Source organism: Corvus hawaiiensis, chromosome 25, assembly GCF_020740725.1.
Source record: "Corvus hawaiiensis isolate bCorHaw1 chromosome 25, bCorHaw1.pri.cur, whole genome shotgun sequence".
Lineage (NCBI taxonomy): Eukaryota > Metazoa > Chordata > Aves > Passeriformes > Corvidae > Corvus > Corvus hawaiiensis.
Genome location: NC_063237.1, coordinates 5,555,924 through 5,576,407, shown reverse-complemented (window position 1 = coordinate 5,576,407; position 20,484 = coordinate 5,555,924). Strand labels below are relative to the sequence as shown.

At 46.7% G+C, this 20,484-nt stretch overlaps 2 protein-coding genes across 6 annotated transcripts in view; both read right to left on the bottom strand.

Annotated features, from left to right (window-relative positions):
* SIK2 (salt inducible kinase 2) overlaps positions 1-8,394 on the bottom strand; it is a 29,256-nt gene extending 20,862 nt beyond the window's left edge. For 2 of the 4 annotated variants that reach the window (XR_007208232.1, XM_048328715.1), the window contains exons 1-3: positions 8,202-8,393; positions 2,531-2,647; positions 1,689-1,752 (exon numbers count right to left, since the gene is read on the bottom strand). Coding sequence is in view for 3 of the 4 variants with exons in the window: in XM_048328715.1 (XP_048184672.1) it covers positions 1,689-1,752; positions 2,531-2,647; positions 8,202-8,351 (331 nt within the window). In the remaining variant the exon portion in view is untranslated. Of the gene's footprint in view, positions 1-1,688; positions 1,753-2,530; positions 2,648-4,194; positions 4,311-8,201 lie in introns of those variants that run through there. The other 2 variants (XM_048328716.1, XM_048328717.1) reach the window with 2 other exon arrangements.
* Positions 8,395-11,171: 2,777 nt separating this feature from the next.
* On the bottom strand, positions 11,172-18,065 carry LAYN (layilin). 2 transcript variants are annotated; one of them, XM_048329022.1, is made up of 8 exons: positions 17,776-18,065; positions 17,156-17,179; positions 15,525-15,822; positions 13,828-13,985; positions 13,470-13,508; positions 13,058-13,141; positions 12,644-12,746; positions 11,172-11,977 (listed from the first exon to the last, which is right to left on the bottom strand). In XM_048329022.1, exons 1-8 carry the CDS (start codon positions 17,840-17,842, stop codon positions 11,632-11,634), a joined length of 1,119 nt encoding a protein of 372 aa, XP_048184979.1. In that variant the 5' UTR covers positions 17,843-18,065; the 3' UTR covers positions 11,172-11,631. The 2 variants fall into 2 exon arrangements, with proteins under 2 accessions (XP_048184979.1, XP_048184980.1); XM_048329023.1 differs by lacking the exon at positions 17,156-17,179.
* Between the last annotated feature and the right edge of the window lie 2,419 nt (positions 18,066-20,484).

Genomic DNA, 20,484 nt, shown 5'->3' with positions numbered 1-20,484 from the left:
CCAGCTGTGTAACATCAGTGATTCCCCAGCAGCATCATCTTGCCGAACACAGCTCCAAACCTGGCTTTGTTAGCCTGTGTTTTAGGGGGATTTTTAATTAAAACATCATTTAGGGGACTTTATAACCTTGGCACTACTTTCATTTAAACTTTTCTCTGTGGTCAAAGCTGATCTCTGGGACCTGCAGCTCTGGAAACTCCTCAGAGCTCCCACCCCACCTCACACACTCTCAGCTGGTTTCACTTGGCAAAGCACAAGAACAAACAAAAGCCTGGCAGTAAGGGGAGATCATAATATTTGCAAGCTAAATATCATTCAGTCACAGAGTGACTGACAAATCATATGATATCAAGGTGAAGTCAGATATCAAAGGCACAAACTAAATTACCCCTGAGCACCAGCCAGCTCTCTAAGCTGTTAATCCATCAGTTGTTAGCAATGCAGCAAACAAGTTAATGAAGCCAAGCTGTCATTTGCTTTTATGGCTCTGGCCTGTCAGGACTCCTTGAGAGATTCCAAACCACCCTGGCCCTTCAGAGTGCCCAGAACAGGTCATTTATTCTGGGATCACCCCTCTCCCTCATGGAGCAGCACCAGGGGATTGTGCATTAACCAGAGTGCAAACAGGGAAGGCTGGGATTGGGACGGGGGCACTGTGCCAGCCCCTGGGCACAGGAACCGCTCTCCAAGGCGGCTGGAGCTCGCTGAGGACATTCAGGATCTGCTGGAATATGTAGCCAGACCTCTGGAGTAAAGAGCCACAGCTTGATTTCACTGCAGACACCCTGAGCAGAGCTCCCTGTGCATCCTGCAAAGGCTGAAAGAGCAAAGCCACCTCAGCTAGGAAATCTCCAAGTTTTGTAAATTTATCTCGGCCTTTTGTCACCCTCTGGCTGCACCTTTCTACAGTAGGGTTTGGGGTTTATTTCGTTTTACTACAATAAAATAGAAACCAGAAGTGATTTTAGGTTCACAGGCCAAAGCAGCAGGATTTTTGTCCTAAGACAGAGCCAGGCTCTTCCCAGCTGAAGCACCCAGCAGAAGGACAAAAGGCAGTGGAAACCAACTGAAACAGAAGAAATCCAATTTAAAAGAAAGGGGTTTTAACTCTCCAGGTGGCCAAATGTTGGCTGCAGCCTGGAGTCTCCATCCATGGTCCTGAGCAGAGCTGGACTGGTGATTCCCTACAAACCCCTCCCAACCCTTCTGGGAGCTGGCATCAGTGCAAGGCACTCAGGACATCTTCATCCAGTTCCAGCTCAGTAAGGAAAAAATAATCCCTTTATCAGAAGATATTTTGTATTTCCAATCTTATCAATGCCTAGGAACAGCTGCAGCCATCAGTGGTTGGAATTTCAGCTAAGGAAATCTACATTAAATATTAGAAAGAATCTTTACAATTAAAAAAAAACCCCTGCAGATCCTGATTAGCTTTGTCCAGCAAGGTGTTTATGCTGAAATGATCTAGAAAATGTGTAAGACTGTTTTCAGTATCAGCTGAATATCCCATCCTCAATTACAAAAGCCACTCTGAAAAATCATTGTAATAAATCAGAAAACAATGATGAACCTAAGAAAAAAACTGCACAGAAATATTAAATCGCTCATAACAGACCCAAAAGATCCTTATTTACACAGAGACCAGGGCTGCATTAAAATGTTGAACATGGACATATTCTCCTCCTTACCGAAAATCTCCCCATTTTTGGCAAATTCTGTCACAAGGTACAGCATGCTTTTGGTCTCCATCACCTGTTGATGATAAATCACACATGAGGGCTTGTGGGAAGAGCAAAAAAAGCCACTAAACACCCAAAAGGATGCTCATTTTTATGGTTCTCTCCTAAAGCTGTGAAAGCTCTGCCTTGCACGTGGAGTTGTCACAATCTTCCAATGTGTGCAAACAAAATTATCAAGAGCTTCACTGAGAGTGAAAAATCCTCCACTTCAAGAAGCCATTTGGGACTTCAACACAACAATTTCAACGTATTTTGGGGTTGATTTCAGTAACCTCAGAGAAACAGCTCAGCACGAGCTGAACTTGTCCATGGGCAAGGCCTTTGTGAATTTGATTTTGCATTTTATTTATTAACAGGCCTGAAAGTACCAGGAGACTGCTCAGAAATCAAAGCAAACTGGTGAGACAATCTGAAAGCTATTTTAAAAATAAACTCATCTGTGAAACGCATTTTTAACCAGTCACTGCAGGAGTGAGCACTGCACAACCATCACCCTCCCTTCAAGTGATCTTGCTGATCTTCAGACTCAATTTAAATATTCTCAGCCTCTCCTCTGCCACTTTTGTGTGTTTTCATTCATTCAGAAAGGAACTGGGGGAGATATTATCAAGGCAGTTGAAAATTTAACTCCTTAAGCTCCATCTCTGCTTTGCAGATCAGTGTTTTCAAGACCACGTGCCAGCTTCTTTTGCATAAAATGAAATTAAAGCTGAACTGGTCCTAAGTGGGATCTTCATCTTTATTTAGCAGAAAAAGGAGGAAAAATAGGGAAAAGCCCCCTCTAAGCCTACCTGGTAGAGCTTTATGATGTGTGGGTGGTCGAGCATCTTCATTATCTGCACCTCCCTGTAGATCTTCTCCAGATTCACAGCATCCAGCTGAGATTTGTCAATGATTTTTATTGCCACCTGCAGACAAACAGCAAAAGGGAGGTTTAAAAACTCCCCCAACGTGCTCCTCATGAGTTTACCCTCATTAGAAAGGGAATAACGCAGCCCCAGGTAACTGGAAGCTTTCTGGGGAGTTCTGAAATACAAATCCCAGACTGAAAAATACAGCAGGACAGCATTAAACATGTCAGGGGTCCCTCTGAGGGGCTGCAGGGCTCTCACCCACATCAGCATGTGAGAAAAAGCAGGTTTTCCATGAGAAAAAGCAGGTTTTCTACGTGAAAAAGCATGTTCTCCATGGAATGGAAGGCACAGAACACGTGAGGGAGGCCAGTGCTCCAGGTGCTCTTATATCAACAACTAAGGACCCTGCAGTGACCCAAATCTTCTTAAAAAGCTCAATGGTGCCCATTCCTGCAGTCAAGGTGGCAAATCTGAGTCCTACAAAATGGTATTTTAAGAGAAAAACTGTTGGCTCCACACAAATAATCCAAACCTAGGGGATCCACGTAGTTTCAGCTGTGACATGTTTAATTAATTAATGTGCTGTTATAAAAGGGTATCTGCAGTTCATCCCTTCAGAGAAAGGCTCTGCAGATAAATTTATCAGTCAAACCTTGGAAACACATCTCAGTTAGTTCACAAAGCACATCTTGGGCCTGCTGACCTTGTTTTTAGCCAATAAATGCAAAGGGAAGGTAACTATAGATGCTTAGGGGACCAAGAAGCTCCAACAGAAGACATTTAAAATTTAAACCAAGAAGAAAGTGAAAATACAGCCACTGCACATGCAAAGGGTGAAAATGCTAAAGAGTGCTGAATGTATAACTGGTGTTTATTCACCCTGAATATCACATTATTAATGCTGAAGCAGGAGCAAACAATGTACGTCCCACAAATGCTTCCAATTATAACAGCATTTCACAAACTATTGAACATGGGAGACAGCTGCTGCACAGGAGACAGGAATCCACGGGAGGTGAACCTCATTATCTGCACTACCACTGATTATGGGCCCACCTGAATTCACAATTAACTATTTATCGACTTCATTTCCCTCTCCTTTCCCCTCTTTAGAAGTGCCTTGTCTTTCCCCAAGCCCCAGGAAAATGAGATTCTGCCAGGATCTGCTCAAAAGCCCCAAACAAGATTCCCTGGGCTGCCCCGTTCCATGGATCACCAACACATTCACATTGTGTAGCCACAGGGACCTGAAACAGTTCTGAGCACAGCTCCACTGCTAATTAAGAGTATCTTGAGCTGCAAACTAATGGAGAACGAGCTGGATTTCCAGTTTAAATGGGTTTTTAGCTTAAAAATCTCACCCCATTCCATCAAACCATGTCTTGTCTCATGATGTGGAGTTATTTGGGGCTATGAAAAGCTGCTGTTGAGCATGGAAAATAAAAACCTACTTGAAGGAAAGAAAAAACTCCCTGCTCTTTGGAAGCCTTGTACAACTGAAAGTGTGTATTAAATATGTCCACAAAATGTACATTCTATAGGAGAAGCAGCACAGCAGCAGCTGCCACCTCTGCTCCTCCACTCAAATGCAGATTTAATACCTCAGTTCATTCTGCATCTTCATCTTGCCAGGACCAGGGAAGGTTTTAGAGAAGAACCACTTGAAAATACTTAAAATCCAGCAAAGTCTTGACGAGGATGTGAGAAGGAACAGGGAATTCAGCAGCAGCAGCTCCTTTTTGTCCATGATCTCAGCTGTGTCTTGATGACAGGAAAAGGGATGTAATTCTTAGAGGTGGAGAAGCAGTTTCCTATCTGAAAAGTGTGCTTTGTTCCTAAACACGCAGCTTGCCAACAACTACTAGCAACAGCTAGAAACAAACAGCAAAAAAAATCCCCAATTTCAATATATAATGTTAGCAGATCCTTCATCTGACAAGGAAAACCAAAAGGGAATCCTCTGCCTTCCCTGATCTTCCCCTGTCACCAGATTTTGCTGCTGAAGGAGTTACACTCCAAGAGATCTTTGCAGCTTTCATGGTTTCTTCTCATTTAAAAATACAAGGAATTGCACATATTTCTTTTCCTCTTTCACTGAAGGCCCAGAGAACTGGAGTTTGCTCAATCCTCCCCTGACATCTGGGAATTGATACTGCCAAGGAGTGAGGATGAAATGCTTGTCAAGAGAAGATGAAAGTTCTTCTACTCCTCAGCTACTCCAACTTCCAGTTTTCATTGTTTTTATTTGATTCATTTAATTCTTGAAAGGAAAAACAAAGGCAAAAAGCAAACACCCAAACGAAAAACCCAAAACCACAACACAACCTCCCCCTACAAGTTCACATTCAAACAGAGCTCTGTCCCTGAGGGTTACAGAAATTCAGATTTGTTAACCCGGTACATTCTTAAAATAGATAAAATGCATTAAACTTAACAAACACAACTTCCTGCAGCCTGGAAAAACTCTAGATTGTGCAGAGTAGCACAGGGAGCTGCTTTCTCTGCTGGAGTTATTCACTGCAGGTACCTGAGCACACCTGAACTGGTGCCACAGATCAAATCAGGGGCTGGGGGGTCATTTTTAATAATTTTTTCCAGAGAAAAATACAAATTCCCTGTAACAGCAGCCAGGTGAAAGCAGACCAGGGATCCACAGGGACATCCAGGGTTATTTTCACCTGGGGAGCAGCGAGCAGAGTTCCTCTGCAGGTGATTAATCCTTAGGGGGAATTAATTAAGGAGTTTGGGGGTGGTTCACCAGTTCCCTGCTTTTTCCAAGCAGCATTTTCACCTATTCCAGACCTTCTCCTTATTTCACACCTATTCCAAACCTTTTCCTTATTTCATTCCCATCCTATTTCCCTGGAAGCAAATCTCCATCTTCTGCGACTTTACGCTTCCAATTATTTCTGTTCTCTCCTCTCCTCCTCCCGAGGAAAACCTCTGCTCATTTCCACGCCTCATTAGCAGGAGCTGCCCTGGGATCACAGGATTTCTGGGCAGCAGGATAAAGGAGCGTGGCAGGGAAGCCACGTGGCCTCCACTCAAATGGCACCAAACACCCAAACAAGCCAAGCAAAGGTCGGGTTCAGCCCCCCCTGGGTGGACTGGCTCTAAAAAAAAGGGTCAGGCAGCACCTCTATTCCTACAAATCCTTATCAATCCCCCCATTTTCCCAACTTTCACACCTCTATTTGGCTATTTCGAATTTTAGGGTTGCATGAAATCAAGTTATGATTTCTGATTTTGTTTGCACACGCCCTTGTTCTCCTGCTTCGTGTTTGTTTTCATTTTATTCTCACCTCTGCTAACAACTTATGGCAGCAATTTTATCTTCTCATCTGTAGTCTTTCCATAAAAAGGATGGATTGCACACAATCTGTAGGTGCTGCATTCAAGGCAATAAGAGCCCATCTTTTTTAATTTGATAGTTATTGGCTAGGCAGAGTTGTGTAAAAAAAAAAAAAAAGGCAAAAAAGCAAATATTTAAAAGGTCAAAACCATATAAAACACAATTTCAAAATACCAGTGCTAGAAAAGCCCAACAACAAACAGGTTCTGAATGTAAAGGGTTCAAATCAGGAGATTCAGGGGAAACTTTGATGAGGAGTCCTTTTAAAACAGCTTTTTTGAGCAAGTCTCAGCAGCACCACAGCATCTTCCTGCAGCACAGACCTGAGGGTGCACCAGCACAGCCCTTCCAGGACCTAAAAACTGAATATTCTTCCACTGGAACTTAAGCAACAGTTTAGAACAAGCTTGAAATACGAAAACCCTTCTATATGGAGTCACTAACAAGCAGGATTTCCACTTTGTGTGCTCAGGGATCCAACAACAGGTGAGGTGCTCCAAACTGGAAGTGCTTCTTCCAAAGAGTATTTGGCTGGAATTTATTTCCTCTGACATCACCAGAAGTGATCTTAACAGGGTTCCCCTTCCTCAACGATTGTGTAAATACTTTCAGCAACCAACTCAGCAATTCAATTCCAGAAAAACACTCACTACAGAAGTCAGAGCTGACTCAAAAAATCAAAGACCTTGACAAAAAACCCCCAGCACAGGCAAATCTGCTGTAAAAATCACCCAGAAGATAAAAAGCTGGTTAAAAAAAAATTCAAGACTAAGAGAATTCAGCAGTTCCTTAGGACACAGATGAAAAAAATCACACAGGAATCAGGGAGCTTTTAAGCTCTGTGTTTTCTGTAACCTCTGTTATTTCAAACAATGCTAAACAAACATGCTTTCTAAAATGACAACAAAAATGAAGATTAAAGTTTTCATCTCCATCACAAAGCCTGCCAAAGAAACGAGGACTAAAGAGTGAATGACAACCGAGTATCTTCAAGTGAAGCATTTGCAATTCTGGCACATGGCACCAAACTTGGAAAGGGAACACTGACACTGCTTGGCTCTTCAGCAAGAGCAAGGAAGGACTCAAAAAGAATCGAGTTTATTATGAACTTGAGAAATAAAGCAACAGGAGAAGTTTCTTTCAATCTCTGGGATGCAAAGCTCATTGTTGGGGTCCCTCCCCACTGCAACAGCTCATCAACCACAGCTTGGCCAGAGCCCTGTTAGCACCAGGGGTTTGCTTTCCTTAACCGAGCTGCAGTTCGGGGCATTTTTCCATTCCGGTAAGGAATGGTTTTCCCCCTGGAGCCCACAGTGGCGAGGCCCTTCCAGGCTGCACTTGGGACAACATCTCAGTGACTTCTGTCAGCTACAGAGCAGCACGGGAACCTCTTCCTCAGACAACAATGAGAGCAACCAGAAGAGAGGCTTACAAAAAGCTCACCTCTAGGTGTAGCAACTAAAACTACCTAAAACAACACAGAAGAGGAAGCTGATCCTTCAGAGCCATTACCCTCATCAGATACCTCCTTTTTTTTCTTTTTTTCTTTTGTTTTTTTTTAAAGTGAACACGACTGCATTTTTAGCCAGGCAGACTGACAATCATTTTTGTTTTAGGTAAAGCACCAGGTATTACCAATAATCACCGGGTAATACACGGGGGCGGTTAAACAAAGAGGCTAAAAATGGTTGGGTTTGGTGAACTTGCAGGATGCTGTACTGAAGAATTCAGCACACACTCAAGTTCCTGTGCTGAAACAGATAACCCAGCATTGCCCAGGTCAGGAAACCCTAAAATATCCAGGGCATGACGGCAGGCACTGCACGAGGTTTGAACCTTCCCTGGGAGCAGAAAGTGCTGCCCGAGCAAGCACCGGCTGCCCGCCCGGAGCATCCTTGGGGTGACATCCTGGGAGCGATGCCACCCTCCTGGGGGTGACATCCTAGGGGTGGCATCCTAGGGGTGGCATCCTTGGGGTGGCATCCTAGGGGTGGCATCCTCGGGCACCCGCCCGCGGCCTGGCAGGCGTTATCCTGCCCTTCCCAGGAGGATGCGAGCAGGAAAACCCCCCCACCCCAGCGGCCGGGGCTGCCGCCGCTCCGAGCCTCCGGTCAACAGCACACCCGTGTCCCCGCGGGAGGTGCCGGAAGGGACAAAAGCGGCGCGGAGCGCGCACGGGAACCCCGGCCCCGCGCGGTCCCCGCGGCCCCGCCGCCCCCCCGAGCCCCCCGGGCGCGCCCCCCGCGCCGTGCCCACCTCGCTGCGGGTGATGCGGTGCCGCGCCAGCTTCACCACGGCGAAGTTGCCCTTGCCCAGCGTGCCCTCGATGTCGTAGAAGCCGACGCGGACGGGCCCGAGCCCGCGGGGCAGCAGCGCCGGGGGCCGCCGGGGCTCGGCCATCACCATGCTGGGCTCGGGGGGCGGCGGCGGCGGCTCCGGGTCTCGGCTCCGCGCGGCGCCCCCGGGGCCGCGCCGCCCCCTCCGCCACCGACCGGCGTCACCGCGCGCGTCACCGCGGGCGGGGCCTCGCCATGGCAACGGGGCTGCGCCCGCCCCTCGCCACCGCCGGCGCCAGCGGCCCGGGGGACACCCGCGGCACCCGCGCTGGGCCACCGCCACCACCGCCACCACCGCCACCAGCCCCGGGGGCACCCGCGGCACCCGCGCTGGGCCACCGCCACCACCGCCACCACCGCCACCAGCCCCGGGGGACACCCGCGGCACCCGCGCTGGGCCACCGCCACCACCGCCACCACCGCCACCCGCCCCGGGGGCACCCGCGCTGGGCCACCGCCATCAGCCCCGGCGGCACCCGCGGCACCCGCGCTGTCCCCCCACGGTGCGGCTGGAAAGTCACCGGAGCGGCCCCTCCGCGCTGGCATCCCCCAGTTCGGAGCCCTTGCAGAGGGAAGGTCACCCGGGGCAGGTGGCACAGGAGCGCGTCCAGGTGGTTTGGGCAGATCTGGAAGCTCTGTTGGGCCCTTTGAGCTGGAATGGTCTGAGGACCATCAGAGTTGAAAATGTGAAAAAATTTAAGGACCTTTATGCGAAATTTCCTTTCCAGGACTAAGTCCACTGAGTCTGCTTTAGGTGTGCACTTACATTTTAAGATTCCATACTCGTTTCAGCTATCTTTGCTCTCCCAGTTCATGCCTGTCCTTCCCTCTCCCCTGCCCCATCTCAGGCTGGAGGACTGGTACCTTTCTGACTGATTTGTGAACCAGGAATCACCCCTGGAATCTTTGCTCAGTTCCCCTGACTAAACAAGGCACATCCCAAAGCTGATGGCACAACACGTGCCTGTTGAATCAGCAACAGCCACAGAGCTTTTATGGACACACAGAGTGGACACAAACAGCTCAAAACAGAGCCTGGCCACGAAAAAAAAAAAGAAGAGTGGAAGAATGCAAGGAACAAAGTTGTGTCTTTCTTTCCCTTTTTAGACAGGTTTTACACGTAAAGCTGCCTCATCCTTGTGAAGAGTTACTTTTGTTCTGTGTCAAACAGCGATGAGTGTTCTGCAAAGGGAACTGAAGATCTCTGTGCAGAAATTAATGCTTGTCCTTCACTGCTGATGAGATTCCTCCAAGGAGTGACATTTTGGGATGACGCTGCTGGCTCGGGCTGCCATGGAGAATAACGGAGCTGTTGCTGCTCTATTTATCCCCTTCGGAAGTTCTGGCAATGAGTAACTGATGGCTTGGGTTAGTCAGACATCCACCCTTTGCAGTGATTGATAGGGACGTGAGCAAGCCTTCCAGAATCCTACTTGAATAGCACATGGTGTCATCCCGAGCTGCCACTTGCCAAATTTCACTCCTCTTTCACCTTTTCTTCGCATCCAAACTCGGCGTGTCAAAAGTTCCTTTTTTTTACAGAATATTACCTAATACTCACTCTCAGTCACTTCATTCTAAATGAAGTTTTTAACCTTTAAACATTTATTTGCTTCCTGCCCACTTTCAAGTCTCATCCTGGTGTAAAATCAATTATTAATCAGGTTTTTGTGCTTGGAAGAGAAAACTTCTGCAGAAACCCCACCACGAAGCCATCCACGGCCGGAAAGTTCAGGTCACTAAAACACGGCTTAAAAACGCTGCGAGAGGAACTGCATCCCCAAAACCCCCCATTCTTTGAAGGGCAGCTTTCAGCCGCCGGGGATGGCTTTTGCTCTGCTCCAAGAAGAGGGATTCAAACTCCTCCCAAAGCCCGGCACTGAGCCGCTTTTTCCAGGAACGTGGAGCGCACATGCCCTCGTGTGGTCACTGCTCCTGCACATCCTCCCGCAGCTGGGGTGCCCTAAAGGAGGTGTCGAACAGCGGGATTTATAACATTTCCTCCTATTAATAACTCCCAGCACACTCCGATCGCTGCCTGAGTCCAACGGGCAGCTCAAGAGGCCGGACGACACACTTGGCTGCCGAAATCCGGCTTTACACACCTAAACTCCGACACCTGACAAGTTTTTCCCTCTCATTTCCCTATTTTTCTGGGCCTAAAAGACGCTTAATAGGTGTCAAAAAGAAAAAAAAAATGAGACCAAGAATACAAGACTGAAAGTGGACAGATTTTTGCTTGATTTGCACTAAATACTGCATTAGAAGCTCCAGATATTTTGAGTGCCCAGCTCTGACCACTCTCCTGTATCAGGGTTTTGCATTTCAGGAGAAATTGTTGCCAACTCGATGCCATTTTCAAAACAATTAGAAGACCTTTTTATTTTCTAAAGGGATTTCTTCTTTCGGGGCTTTATCTTGCAAAGGAAGTGAGAAGCAGCTGTGACAACTGAAATATTTCATTGTTTGCAGCAGACAGCAACAGCTCAGAGATCTCAAAACTTCTCATGCCTGTTCTGGCAGAACAGATTCATGGCGATGCCTGCAGTCAGTTCTGTTGTTGTTTCAGCCACATTTAAAACATCTTTTTGCCAAACCTTTGTTTCCTGGCAACTTACGAAAATCGATTTTTTTTCATTTTCCGCTTTCTTTATTTCATGCAATGGAGAAGAGCAAACCTTTAGGCAACTAAAGCACATTTTAGGTGCTTCATAGACTTGTTCTGCAGGGAAATGTTGCACTCCTGGAGCCAGAAAATCATCTGCAGAACAAAAGGTGTGAAATATTTTGGTCCTGTTGCTTGGTCATTCCCCCTCCACTGCTTGGTGTCAGTCCCTCCCAGCAGGATGAGGGAGAGAATTGGATGAGTAAAAATGAGAAAACTCATGGGTTGAGATAAAGGAATTTAATAGGCACGGTAGAAGTTGCACACACAAGCAAGGCAAACCAAGGGGTTCACTCCCCACTTCCCACTGTTCAGCACCTCCAGGAAAGCAGGGCTCCATCACACGTTACAGGTAACTTTTAGCACCTTTGAAGAAGAGGAGGTCTATAAATAAATAAGGATTTTGGATTGTCCTGCAGTTTCAAGGCATATCTTTGGTACAAAAAAGAATCGAGGGTATTAACGAGCCATTCCTGGGGCTTGGTGCAAAGCAAAATCTGTACATTCTTTTCAGTTTGGATCATTAAAAACCCCAATTCTTTCAGAAAATAGAAGAATATGGGGACAACACAAAACCGGGACAAACACCACCGATACCATTATTAAACAAGTGCATAGAGAGGGCAAGTAAACTCGTGCTGATATTCAAAATCCAAACCCCATGGGGTTTTTTGGGTCCATTTCCTCAATATCCATAAATCTCGTTGTCCACCCAGGTGGACTCCTGGCTCCTGCCCACACGGTCCCCGCAGAGCTCGTAGATGTCGTTGGTGACAAAGCCACTCTCGGTGCTGGCCAGAGTCACAAAGCCACTGCTGGAGGTGTTCAGGTCCTCGGGGTCCCTGCAGGGGCTCCCCAGCCCCTCCCGGGCACGGAAGGAGGAATTCTTGGTGGCAGGCCTGGCCCCAGCCAGGTCAGCATCAGATTGCTTATTGATCACTCTGTAAATGTCCAGCTTGGGGCTGTCCCTCCTGGGCTGTGGCAGCCAGGCACCGTCACCCTTCGGGGCCGCGTCCACGCGCTCCCGTCTCCTTGGGAGGGCAGGGAAAAGGGAGAAGCCATAAAATGCTTTGGCACAGAGGAAAACACAGAACGACACCGGAACTCTGACAGTGATTTGGTGATGAGCCTTGGGTAAAGCTGGGCTCAGGAAATTCCTTATTCATGCCATTCCAGGCTGCACTCCTGGAAAATCCCACGGCAGGACCTGCTGAGGGACACTCTGGGCTGCCAGCTCAGATGCTGGGGCAGCAAAACTCCTGACACTCCCAAAATCACAGCCAGCATCCCCCCCAGAGCTGCCATGCACACAGGAGAAGCAAGGAGAGGACATTGGTAAACATCATATGCTCCAAATTGTTTTCCTTTTATTTCTATTGCTGCATTTTTCACTTTGGAAGGGGAACTTCTGATAATTCAAAGCTTTAATAAGCAAAGTAGAAGGGTTAACACAACAAAATCCTAATCTTGGTGACATTATTTCCTGCCTGCGATGTCTGTGAACACAATAAAAAGGTATAATGTGATTTACTTAGAATTTTACTTCAAAATTTACTCAGCCTGGAGCATCCACACCACTTCTGCAGCATTTCTTTGGCTGCAAACACTCCTGTCCAGAGCATTTTACAGGATGGTGAAATCAGCTGTAAGCAGGACAAGGAGTCACTGTTCACTTGGAACACAAAAATGCCACTCACCTCTTCACAAAGAGCCAAAAGCACGAGATGCCTGTGATGGCCATCAGGAGAAGCAGCACAGGAACGCTGGAAATAAGGATGTAGGCAAGGTTCTGCACAGGTTCTGGGGGTAAAAATGAACCAGGGTCGTAAGAAGAAATTGCAGGTTTTTCCTAGTTAACCACAGACTTACAAACAAAACATTCACAACTGAGCCACTCAGAAGGGATTTAATAAAAAGTGGCTTTTTCACACCCAAACCACTTTGCACAGCTTTGGATTTTGAACATTTTTACAGCCACAGCAACCTCTTTAGGTTTGTCCTGGGAAATACTTGAGGGAAGGGTTTTTTTCAGAGGCTGCAGTCTATATTCGGTCTTCCACATTTTGGGTCAAACACTTGAAATGAGGCCAGGTTTTGAGAGCACAACTTACCTTTGGCTCCCACGGCTGTTCCATTGGCACCTTTCCTCCGGCGTTCCTCTGGGAATTCTGGCTTCCAGGGCTCTGTTGCCATAGCTGGAAAGAAGCAGCTTCATTAATACTGCAGATGGTTTTTTTTAAATAATAAAAAGTGAGGCTGAGAGAGGATTGAAGAGGCTGCAAAGGTGTGTAAGGCACACTGGGATTTCTCTGCTTTCAATTCCTGCCAGGTTCTGCACCAGCAAGATTTTCCATGCAGGATGGAGCATGGAATAGCACAGGGAAAGTGCAAACTGCAGGGAAGCTTCTTGCTCAGGATATTTTCTGGGTGTCCTTGACAATGAATGTCAGAGTATTTCCACTGCAAGTTAGCATTCATTAAAAAAAAACCCCAAACAATCCCAAACAAATACATCCAACTCACCTCTTCGGGAATTCTCTATTGGAGCTTTTGTTGGCTTCTCTGAAAGAGAAGAGAACAATTTCCTCATGAGTGGGGAGAACACAGTGTCTTGAAGAGAGTCTGACAACCTGAGCACTGTTCTTCAGTGCTCTCCCCCAATCTGAGACCTCAAACACTTCATAAAAATCCCCAGAGAATTTAAGTAAGCCACAAGCAGTTAAAGATATGAGACACTGGGATTGTTTTCTCCATTTGTTGCATAAATTTAAAGATCTCCCTCTCCCACCAGTGAGGCTGAGGAAGGGTTTCCCTATCACTCACTGCACTCCTCATTCCTTCTCCTGGAGACTGGGTTTTAAATCCCACAGAGACTCATTACCCAGGGAATATTTGCAGATGAAGTTGTTTTTCATGTTGCATCTGTCGTCGTTCCACTGGAACATGTAGGGGCCCCCGACTCCTGGCGGGGCAGAGGGTTGGTGGTACAGCACCACACACACCTCGCCCCCGCACGACGGCTCGTCCACGTACCAGTTCCTGGGGAAACACAACAAACACAGCTTGGGGGCACCTTCCAGAAGCTTGGATGGGAATAAAACAGAATTAAAGGGGATTGCAGCATGCCCCACACATCCACTGGGGAAAATGGGAGTGATACAATGCAATGATTTATTCTTTTAATTCAGATTTTTCACAGAGAGCTCGGCAAGGAGGGTGTTCAACAAATATCAAAGAGCAAAGGGCTGAGTTCCTCACTGAAACCCCTCTGCAAGGCTCAGGAGAAGCTCAGGAGAACTCGGACTTTTCTCCACACAATTTTGTGCAAAATCATCTATCACTATTTTTGGCCTCAGTGCCTGCAAAATTTAATGAAAAGAGGAAAAAGCTGAAGGCAAATCTGGTTTCCTCCATCTAGAAATGCACCAACACGGACTTGCAGATAGGGTTTTCTTTTTGTTTGTTTTCTAAGAATAAGCTTCACCACCAGACACCTGTGCAGCTTTTCCAAGCAGTGCACAGGAAGGAGGCAGCACTGTAATATCACTGGTAGTGAAAAGATGTTTTATGCAATGCAGAAAACACCTCCAAATGTGTCCTGATTTTGCCAATTGTTCAATCCCCACTGATTCTGGAACAAGCAATGTTCTCCATGCCAAGAATTTGCTGCAAGCTGATCCATAGGACATAAATAATTCCAGATATCCCAAGGTATTCAGCATGGGAGAACACCCGTTTCGAGCAGTGTTTTTCCAACCATTCCAATGCTTTATTCCTCCCTCACTTCCTTCCTCCCCTGATGTTTTCCTTGGCTTTGTCATTCAGCATAAATAAGCTGTGTCTCACCAATGGAAGGCAGCAAAGCTGTGCCTGTTTCTTAGCAGCAGATTCGGGTTCCAGCTTCCCATTATCCACCCCCAATATCTGAACCACGGGAGGGACTCCAAGATGTCAAATGGCACTAAAACCACTTTTTATCTGTTCATTTCTGAGTGACTAAAATGTCTGGTGGGCTCCCAGAGCAAAAAGGTCACAATCCCAAGGTGTTTTTACACGTCTGATACAAGGATGCAAATGGATGTAAATGTTGTTGCTTTTATAAATTAATTATGACAAGTCCTGTGGTTCCCTAAGACAAGGAGGCAGAAATCTAACAAGTGCTGTGAAAACTTTGATTTTCCATGTCTACAATAAATCCTGCAGCATTTTGCTGTCTCACAGGAAAAAAATGTTACTCCCTCAGTAAGAAAAAGAACCCAGGATATCAGGGACAAACTTCAGGGCATCTGCAGCGCAGGAATCTTCAAGTCAAAGCACATCATTTGTAGCTGCCTAATCAGAGATTTTTAAGGCCAGACCCCTTATTCTTTCCCCTCCTTTTAGCCACCAAAAGTTATCAATTTAGGCTAAAACAGATACCCTGGGCACCTCCAGAGGAGGGTGATTTGTCCCCCTGGATGGGATGAATGCAGAAGGAACACAAGTGACAGCTGGGACAGCACTGCTTGGATTCCTTGGACAAAATCCTTGATTCCTAAAGGCACTGGCAGTGCCACAGTGCCACTCCCAGGTACCCACCGAAATTTGGATGAGCTGCCATCTGACCAGGAGTAGAAGTTGTGACACTCTGTGCTGTTGTCCTCCTCCTCCTTTCTCCTCCTAAGCCCTATCCAGAAGTCTCCATCAGAAGCCAGGAGGCTCCTGATAAATGATTCAATCAGTCTCTGCTCTGCTGGGGTCTCGATGCTGACGAGGTGTCCCCCATCAGCTCTGCAGGCCAGGTGAGCTTCTTCATAGCTGGTCCTGCGGGAGGCATCGTGGAAATAAACGATTTTGTAGCAGGGTTTCTGTGTCCCACGCCTGCAAACAGTCTGTCCTGCAGAGAGGGAGAGAAAACTGTTACAGGAGCTGTGCCAAACAGGACCAAAATTAACACTAAAGCACCGATTTGGATGAGTTTTGCGCTGTTTATATGGAAAACACAACACAGGTGAAAGCCTCTTGTGTTACGGGACTGGCAAATGGCATCTCCAAACTTTTCTCACTGCATTTCAGTTTTGGTTGGTCCTTTCATGTCCTGCTCTTCTCAGCTCCCTCATGATTTTTCTGGGATTTGCAGATCTTGGGAGTTCCTCCCAAAGAAGAAACACTGTGCCAGAGCAAGCTGATATAAGCAACCTTTTAAAAAGCAAAGTTCCCCTGCAAGGGTTCAAAGAGGCTTTTAAAAGTGATTATTAGTTGTAAGGAATTAAATGGCAAAAATTAGAGATTTCCTTATATAAGCAGAGACAGCAAGAATTTATCATTTGGGACATGTGCAATAGTGTAATGGATATTGCAGTGTCATAGAATCCAGGAATATTTTGGGTTGGAAAAGACCTTAAAACCATCTCATTGCACCCTCTGCCATGGGGACACCTCCCACCATCCCAGGTTGTTCCAAACCCTGTCCAACCTAGCCTTGGACACTTCCAGAGATGGGGCAGCCACAGCTTCTCTGGCCAAGTGGGGCCTCACCACCCTCACAGGGAAGAATTCCTTATGAACATCCAACCTCGAACTCTCCCAGTTTCCAGTGTCCGTACTGAGGATCACAAGATGAGTTCCCACAGCCCGATTTCCAGCTCTGCTCTGTGCTCTGCAATGTTTCTGCCTGCCCAGGGAGTAAACAATGTCTGTTTTCAGGCTGCTACAAGCCAAGGGCTCTGTCGTGCAGAAGCAGCAGAGCTCGTTTTGGTTCCGAGGGAAGATCAAAGTGAAAAGACACATCATCCAAAATGATGCACTCGTGTGTTTGTCAGCAGAGCAGTCCCAATATTTAGACTGTGGAAACAAACAGTTTTGTTTTACTCAGTAAATATTTCTTTCCAGGCACAATCTGCTAACCTACGTGTTTTTACAGAAGGAAAACATTCAGCAACATTTGTAGTGTGCTTGGAACAAAAGGGATAATGCAGGGACAGGTCATTCTAAACCCTTCCAAGGGAGATTTATGTTGGTCACTGTAAGAGTGGGAGTTTAAACACCTTTCACACTGGAATTTTTGAGGAGTTAAATAGCCAGAATTGGAGTTTGCTAATATTTTACACAGAAATTACAATAGGAACAGGATTTTTTTCTATGATAGCACTGTTAAAAAATACATTTCTAGCATAGCCTGTGTTTCTCTTGGGAATTTGACACTCAGAGAAAAAGGGAATGCCCCTTACCTCTTCCGAGGGAAATGTCCGCTGCTGTTGGGAGAGGCAAAAGGAAAACACAGACAGCACAGTTTCATTAAAAATCTGCAACTCTCTAAGAAACAGTGGCACAAAAACTGCACCGGGGCTGTTTTCTGATACACAAACACATTTTTTCCTCATTAAAAAAGAGGAAGAAAGTCTCTCCCTTATCAGCCAAACTTGCCATTACTTTTAGCTAAGGAAAAACTGATAGGAGTTGATTTCTGGCTGGACTTCACTGCTCGTTCGTGTCCCGAACTCAGTTTAGGACATGGAATGTGCAGCTCTGAGCAAGGCTGAAAGGATTCCTTGTATTTCCCCCTTATCTCCTCAGCTCGGGATCTGCCCCAGCGCTCGCTGACTCCAGCGAGCTTCCCGGGGCTGGCGGAGGGGAAAATCAGCTGGAAAAGTTGGAGAAGACCCCCAGAAGCATCAAACCCAACCTTCCCCCGAGCACCACGGCGGGACAAACGCGCATCCCTGCCCCAAGTCGCGACAGGTGCCCGCGCATCCCGACCCTCGCAGCAGGGATCTCTCTGGGATAGGGAAGATCCCCAGCGATCCCCAGCGCTCCCCAGCGCTCCGGGGCGATCCGGAGCCCCTCTTACCGCTGAGCAGCCGCGCCCCCGCCGCGCAGCCCAGCGCGGCCGCGCACAGCGCTGCTGCCGCCAGCATGGCTCCAGCGGGGACCGGGGGCAGCCGGCAGCTCCTCCTTCCTTCCTTCCTTCCCTTCCTCCTTCCCTCCTCCTCCTCCTCCTCGGGCTGCGGGCCAGCGGGCTCGGCTCAGCCCCGACACCGCGGAACCGGCAGCGCCCCGGGGCTGAGCTCTCTCCTCTCGCTGCGGTTCCCCAGGTCGCGCTCCAAACCCTGCATCCCTCTGCCTGGATGCCCCTGATCCCGTTTTATAGCCCCCATCCCACCGCCCGCCCACCGCAGCCAGCGCCAGGAGCCACCCACGGGCGGATCCATCCCCGCGCTGGGGATTTGGGATTTTTATAAAAGGTTCTTGCTTCGCTTTCCCACGTCCGGATTTGCTCTGGAGAAGCTCGGGATGAGCTTTGTTGTCTCCTGCCGGTCAAGCTGAACACTGATCTGTTCTATCCATCCCAATCCCAGTTTTCTAAATCTAGATATTCTGAGTTGGAAGGGAGCCACAAGGATCACCAAATGCACGTTTAAGTGAAAAATCCTGAAAAATCCCGGGATTGACTCCACAATCTCGGCGCTTTGAGCGCATGATGCGCACGCTGCCCTGAGGGAGCAGCCTGCGAAGGGAAAACAGCCCTGGAGCTGCTTCCCACGGGGATAAACGCCGAGCCCGTTTCCTGGTGGCCGGGAAGCTGCTCCGCACCTGTTTCCTGCAGCTCGGGCTCTCCATCCCAGCCCAGGGTTTTATGGCTCAGGCTCCAAGAGGTTTTCCCAGGTCGCGGAAAAGGGCAGAGCAGCAAAGCGAATCTGCTCAGGCAGAGAATAACCGGGATCGACGCTTTAAAATAGGAGAGCAATGATTTTATAGAAGAGTTAAAACCTTGAGCCGCCATTGGGAGTTTGGTTGAAGAAGCTGTTTCTGAAATTGATATTTTAAGGGGAGGAAAGTCCTTTAAAATGCCATGAAAACAGCCCACTCCAGGTGGGCAGAAGTCAGGAATTCCAGAGGGAAGTGTTGGAAAGCTGCTGGCTCTGCAGCGTGTGTCGTGTCTGTGAAACAAGAACAGGCTCTGATATTTCCTGGCTCTGTCAGAAATACAGAAACTCTTCTACACCCACTCTTTTCCCTGACTTTCTGAATCCCAGCCAGGATTAAAGCAAAGTTAAAACCTCCATAACTTCTGAAAAATGGTGAAGCTTCCATTCCCTTCTCTTGACCACTCTTGAGAAATAAATAGAAAATACACAGAAAATACAGGAGAAAAGTATAGAAAAATAGCAGCAGACTTTCAGCCTTTTAATTTCTAAATCTTGTAATAGTATGTATTAGTACAGGATAAAACAGAGTAGCTCTTGTAGTAGTTGTAGTAGTAATAATAATGATAATAATAATAATAATAATAATATCCAGGGCATCTTTTCCCCCCAAATAGAATCTGAGTATTTAGACAAAGGGAAATAAAAACCAGGCCCAGCTTTAATGCACAGAATTTGGGCCAAGCAGACAGACTTGGTTCAGCATTTCAATAAACTTGGAGAAGAGGAAGTGCTTAATAGGAACCAACTTAAAAGCTTAAATAAGGAGGAAGGAAAAAAGGAGGCTTTTATGTCCAAAATGAAGACATCATTCCTGAAAGTCTCTTTTGAAATCTTGTTTTCCAGGTTATTTCTCGAATCACTGCACTTATCAGCTTGAATATTTCAGTGCTACTCTGTACAATTGAGGAATTAAATTGTATTAATTCAGATAAGTTGTTCTTAACCTTCAACTCACTTATCTCTGCTTTGTATCTTGGGAATTACAGCAGAAGGAAAGAAAAGCCTTAATGGAACACAGACCTCTTACTCCTGGATTTTATTCTCCTGATAAACATCCGGCCAGGCCAAACCATTATAAATCAGTAAATCTACAGTTCACCACTGATAATAATAAAAATCCCCAAATGGAATTCTTCCTTTCTTGCTCAAATCCAGTTTCTGAGAGCTTTTTAGGGAGCAGAGCAGCTGGTTTGATAACTTTGTTTTTGTGCTTCAGTGGATAAAAACTTGGAGACAGCAATGGAAAAAAACCCCAAAAACCCAAAAAACCCCCCAATGGCCAGGCTGTAAAGATTCCTTTGGCATACTGAACTGAGAAATTTAGACACATTGTCTTATTCCTCATGGTTTTGAGCTAGAAAATTGTCCTTAATAATTTCTTTTAGCTTGCTTAACTTCATTTACCTCCTGTGCCTGGCCTGGACTTTCAGAGCCCCACAGACTGCTGGATCCTCCTTGCTTAGGGAATTTGTTGGATAAACCCACATTCACTTCCCAGATTCATACACTTCCCAAGGGTTGCTCCTTCGAATTTGTTCATGTCTGAATCAAACCTGAAATCTGGATTTGAACACTAAGAGACACCTATGACTGATAATAACCTGAACATTATTCTTATTCCATCCAGTGCATTCATTTTAATTTTCTTGGACTTCTGGGACGTTTTTAGAGTGTCTTATATTTGTATAAAGCCATTTGCTCCTTGAAATGAATCTTTATGGCTGCTGGCTGCCCAAAGCTGCAAACCCTGGCTTTCATCTCTGCTTGGAAAACACCTCCAAAACCATCAAATCCAACCTTCCACTGAATTAAAAAAATTAAAAAATGAAAAGAATGTGAGCCTCAGTGCG